The following is a 6,249-nucleotide window of genomic DNA, read 5'->3' as shown; positions in this document are numbered from 1 at the left end:
TATTTCATTTTTCCTTAGATGCTGTTCTTGGACCTGTACAGGAAGTTTTATCTAGCACTAATTTATAGTTTTATTGTTGATATTCACCCCATATGTACCAAGTGTTAGATTAATTTTATTGATATTAAAGAAATTTCTTGGTATTCCTAAACGGAAGATTTGGTACACACAGAAGAAGAAGTATACTTAACAACAAAATTATTTTCATTTACCTGTGTATAATATGACGCAGGTTTCTTCAAAAGTGATTATTTTCTAAAAATTGTTTGACATTTCACAGTGATATCATACTTTAACTTTGTTTAAACCTTTTTATTTACTTTTGACTTTAAGTATTTATCCCTTGTAATTTTTTTATTAACTGTATTTGCATTTGGTGTCACAGGTCAAATTTATTCGTTCATTGTGTGTTAATTTACGTTTTTTGATTGAGTTAAGCCTTCCAATTGATATTTTATGAGTGTTTTTCTATGTTGTGATGTTATACTATTGTTTCAGAAAGGGGAGAAGGTTTGATACCATTAAAACGTTTAATCCCGCTGCAAATGTTTGCACCTGTCCTAAGTCAGGAATCTGATTACAGTAGTTGTCGTCTGTTTATGTAGTTTCTCGTTTTTCGTTTTTATATAGATTAGACTGTTTGTTTTTCCGGTTGAATGGTTTTACACTAGTATTTTTCTGGGGCCCTTTATAGCTTGCTGTTCGATGTGAGCCAATGCTCCGTGTTGAAGGCCGTACCTTGACCCATAATGGTTTACTTTTATAAATTGTAACTTGGATGGAGAGTTGTCTCATTGGCACTCATACCACGACTTCCTATATCTATTTCAAGTTTAGTTATAAATAGGCAATCGTACTTTTAGACAACACTATTCCTTTGATTAAATTCTAACTGAGGTCCTTCATGTAAGCAAGGTTAAATCTGAAATCATTCAACCAAGGATTTAACAAAGGGTTAAATTTAACCACAGGATGAACAACAAAAAATAAAATAATCTAGGGTTCAATTTTAACCAAGAAAAATAACAAAAATACGGAACTCCAAGGGAAATTCAAAACTGAAAGTCCTTTATAAAATGGCAAAATCAAAATCTCAAATACATCTAACGAATGGAAAACAACTGTCATATTCCTGACTTGGTACAGGCATTTCCTAATGTAGAAAATGGTGAATTAAACCTGGTTTTATAGCTAGCTAAACATCTCACTATGAAAGTCGCATAGAATTCCATTATATTGACAACAATGTGTGAGCAAAACAAACAGACATAATAGGTAAAAACGTCAAAAATTGGGGTACCACAGTCAACATTGTAATATAACCTTAATCACTATAAAAACAAATAACTGTTTCAACAAAGAAACACAAAATGGCATATAGACAAAGTACATAAGCAAAAATGAAAGACAAGAACTCAAAATTGACCATAGCACAATAACACAATGGCGGGATGTATAAGTATCGATCCACGTCATAGGCATATAATCAAAAATGGTTATGATATTCATCGCTCGGTTGAAATTAAACCAAGAGATGAACAGAAGACTATTGATGCATTACATTTCTGTTGTACCTGAGTTTATAATATGTGTTAACCTCAAAACATACTCTTTTTTCGAACACCTAGCATTTTTAGATAACTAAATACTTTGTTGCTCGTGAGATGATACTTGATTTGATCTTACAAGAAGGGCACTGTAATGTAAAAATATACAGGAAAAAACATGAAAAATTCGCGATTGCATCAAAACTGCATTCAAGCTTAATGTTTAAGCGTTAGAAAATATCTTTGTTATCAATACATGTTTAATTGTTTGTTTATCGGTGTTAAGTGCCAGTTTCAGCGACTTTATGATGTTGACCACAGGCTCTTGGTGCATGACCTCTTTTTACTTTTCCTTCTTTGTTATGTTTGTTGTTGGGGTTTTTAATTGTTTACAGTAAATATTATATTTTTCAATTTTTAAACTGATTTCCACTTTTGCTCTTACCCATACAATATTACAATAACAGTAGTTTATACATTTTGCGCCTTTGAAAATATTCCTCTTTTTGTTTACTCATTGTTTATTTTAACAATTGCATTGAAACTTCGTTCGATTTGATATTGTTTCCCACACAGTTCTTTGAATTCTAATGTTGTCTGTTAAATAAACTAGTCTACACGATATATCATTGAACTTGTCACCCACACGCTCATAAAAACATCTAGGTAATTGCATTTTAATATTTGAAACCCAAGGAAGAAATCCACCCCCATACACATCTTCCAACCACATGAAAGGTACTTGTTTAGTTGAATCATACATTTTTCTAATAACATCCATTGACATTATGGATGAGGCTCCAGAACAGTATGGTGGAAATGTTTGAAAAGGATAATCCAATATAGATATATCCGTCTTCCATCCGTTTCTTTTGGGTTCAGATGCCAAATGTGGAATACATTCAAGAACATTTGTAAACACATTGTATTTTGCTTTTTGTTGAAGATGTCGCATTAAAAATGGAATGTTGATAATTAGATCATCGTCGACTTTAACAATGTATTTGGCTCTGCTGCAATAACTGTTAACCCAAAACATACTAAATACGAGTTTATATGTTAAATTTCTGTAGGAATCCACAAAATTACCTTGTACAATATCCTTATATTTCCTACTTTCGTCATTTATTTCTCTTTGAACAGTTATGTTTGAGGTTTGTCCGAGTACAAAAATATATTCTATATGTTGATTTTCAAATTCTGAAATTGATCCGTATGTTGACCGAATCAGATGTCGTCGCAAAAACTTATGCGATGCAACATGAACAAAGACCAAAAGAAATACATTTTTTCCATTACATTTCAAATCGTTGTTCAATAATGTTCTATATTGATGTTTGTGGAGCAACGTATCGTTTAGTCTTTCTTGTGATACGTTAAGATAAAAGTATTCAAACTCTGTAGTAATATTCATTCCTTTAAATAGTGTTTTATTATTTATACCTTTAGCTTTTGTTATTTTCTGATGTATAATTCCTTTGGGTTTTGGTGTTTCTTCGTCTTCTGAAATATAAAAACTTATGTCTTTGCTGTAGCGATGTGGTGTTTCCTCCATAAAAACAAAATTGTTATTGCAACATATTTTATAAGTCAGTAATGATATTGCAAACACAATTGCAAGAATTATTGTCTTTTTTGTTTTCATCCTCATAGTATTAGCACATGTGTGATACTTCACCTGGTATATCCTGACATTAACATTATAAATGAAATTTTTACTGGTTACATTTTTCATCCATAATTTTATAATTTCAATGTTCATGTCAAGTCTTATTTCATTGGTTGAATGTTATGATTGATAACCGAAAAGTTAATACCTTTAATTGCCGTCTTTATATAAAAAAATTAAATAACAAAAATACCGAACTCCAAGGAAAATTCAAAATGGAAAGTCCTTTATCAAAAAGCAAAAGTAAAAGCTCAAACACATCAAACGAATGGGAAAAACTGTCATATTCCTGGCTTAATTACTTTAGTATATGGTTTTATTGGCCATAAGGTGTGTGACATTTGCAAGCTGGCAATATTAATCAATAAATTATTATAAAGTTATACATCTATGAATGTACGACATAAGGCCACAGAAAAAAATAGCCACAGAAGAAAAGTAATGGACCAAAAGTACTGAACAAAAAGACACAATTCAGTTATGAGATTATTTTTCTTTCAATAAGAAAACACTAAAAAAATCAATAATGATCAAACAATTGTTAAGAAAACAATTTGTCACAGTAGCTTGGTACTTAAATGGCTTCATGGTGCCAAGAAATATAGCCTTAGCATGATAAATAAACTGTTATCACAGAGATATGTCTCGCCTATTTATTATTTTGATAATGCAAATGTTGAAATTAAAGTAGCAATACTTTAACATGTTATGCAAATTTTCAAAGTCAATGAACCATGACTGAAGGTACAGTGCTAAACAATCTCCATGGAAATGAGATGTGCCAATGCTAATACAACTGCATACCAAATACCATTGACTTTTCATAAGTCGTTCCCTTTAAACAAACCTAAACACAAACATTAACTTGTAAACTATGTAAAAGTTTCAAAGTCAAAGAAACCATAATGAGGGGGTAGGGTTATATGATCTCCATGGAAATGAAACTTGCAAACGCCAATACATTTGCATACCGAATATCATTGACTTAACATTAGTGGTTCATCTTAAACGGACCTAATCACAAACTAATACATATGTAAACTAAGCAAAAGTTTCAAAGTCAATAGACCATGACTGAGGGGGCGGGGCCAAATATTCTCCATGGAAATAAGATGTGCTAATGCTTATACAACTGCATACCAATTAACATTGGCCTACCACTAACGGTCCCCCTTAAACTGACCTAATCACAAACTAATACATGAAAAGTAAGCAAAAGTTTCAAAGTCAATAAACCATGACTAAGGGGGCGGGGCCAAATAATCTCCATGGAAATGAGATATGCCAATGCTTATACAACTGCATACCAAATATCATTGACCTACCACAAGTGGTTCCCCATAAACTGACCTAATCACAAACTAATACGTGTAAACTAAGCAAAGTTTAGAAGTCAATAGACCATGACTGAGGGGGCATGGCCAAATAATCTACATGGTAATGAGATGTGCCAATGCTAATACAACTGCATACCAAATATCATTGACCTACCACTAGTGGTTCACCATAAACTAGACCTAATCACAAACTAATACATTGTTGACGCCGCCGACGCCGGAAACAGCATACCTATGTCTCGCTTTTTGACTCCGTCAAGGCGAGACAAAAATGATTCAATCTCCATTTATCAAGGCTTATGAACAATTTCTTAACTGTAAAATGAATATATGTAATAAAAAAGAAAACAATGTATCTTTCTGTCCTGTGACTTTTTGTCCTGTGACCGTCTGCTTTAGCTTGCCACATCTTATATACTTGTCTTTTTGAACAGTTTCCTGTTATTGATACCTTGTTGGTCTTAATGTCATATTGTATTGTCCCTGTGCTTGTAGCCTATCTGGTAGATGAAAACCTTTCTAAGGGTTACTCCCAAAGGGATTAAATTGGTGTTTAAAAAGATGATTAATGGTATCAATGTTTAAGTTAGGGTTACATATCAGGAAAACATACATGTACACTGGGGAAAATTCACGGGTTTTCGTAAACAAACGATTTAAGGCTTAGGAGTAAAAGCCTCAGCGCGGTTCAAAGGCTGCTATACAGATTGGGAGCCTACAATTAATAGGTGTAGACCGACACCGTAAAAGAGTTTTCAACATTAACAAATGCAAAACGTCGAATTTTGAAATTATAAAGAAACTTAGGTTTCAACTCCTTCAGGCAAAGTTGACCTTAGATGGATTTGGCTATTTGTTTTAGGTATTTTTGTCCTATAGCTCTTCAACTGTTTCGGTACTTATACATCCCTCGGATTTCAAATGTTTGGCTTTGAGCGTTCCTGATGAAGGTAAATCCAGAAAAGCGCTTCGGACGCATGAAATTATTAAACGTGTTGTTTTCAATTTTTTACATCACTGGGTCGATACCTCTGCTGTTGGACTATCAGTCCCCGAGGGTATCATCAGCTCAGTAGTCAGTACTTCGGTACTGACATGATTAATAACAAACTTTTCTAAAATTGCCCGTTTATAAATTTTGAAATTATAAAGAAACTAAGGTTTCAACTCCCTCAGGCAAAGTTGACCTTAGATGGATTTGGCTATTTGTTTTAGGTATTTTTGTCATATAGCTCTTCAACTGTTTCGGTACTTATACATCCATTGGATTTCAAATGGTTGGCTTTTAGCGTTCCTGATGAAGGTAAATCCAGAAAAGCACTTCGGACGCATGAAATCATTAAACGTGTTGTTTTCAATTTTTTACATCACTGGGTCGATACCTCTGCTGGTGGACTATCAGTCCCCGAGGGTATCATCAGCTCAGTAGTCAGTACTTCGGTACTGACATGATTAATAACAAACTTTTTCTAAAATTGCCCGTTTATAAATTTTGAAATTATAAAGAAACTAAGGTTTCAACTCCCTCAGGCAAAGTTGACCTTAGGTGGATTTGGCTATTTGTTTTAGGTATTTTTGTCATATAGCTCTTCAACTGTTTCGGTACTTATACATCCCTCGGATTTCAAATGTTTGACTTTGAGCGTTCCTGATGAAGGTAAATCCAGAAAAACGCTTCGGACGCATGAAATTATTA

General features: G+C 33.2%; 1 protein-coding gene across 1 annotated transcript; it reads right to left on the bottom strand.

The window, feature by feature from the left end:
* Positions 1-2,073: 2,073 nt before the first annotated feature.
* On the bottom strand, positions 2,074-3,102 carry LOC127727699 (uncharacterized). Its single transcript, XM_052234815.1, has 3 exons — positions 2,991-3,102; positions 2,589-2,747; positions 2,074-2,345 (listed from the first exon to the last, which is right to left on the bottom strand). The coding sequence occupies exons 1-3, from the start codon at positions 3,100-3,102 to the stop codon at positions 2,074-2,076; spliced, it is 543 nt and encodes a 180-aa protein (XP_052090775.1).
* Between the last annotated feature and the right edge of the window lie 3,147 nt (positions 3,103-6,249).

This window comes from Mytilus californianus, unplaced genomic scaffold (assembly GCF_021869535.1).
Source record: "Mytilus californianus isolate M0D057914Y unplaced genomic scaffold, xbMytCali1.0.p SCAF_2, whole genome shotgun sequence".
Lineage (NCBI taxonomy): Eukaryota > Metazoa > Mollusca > Bivalvia > Mytilida > Mytilidae > Mytilus > Mytilus californianus.
This window is presented reverse-complemented; position numbering and strand designations above follow the sequence as displayed.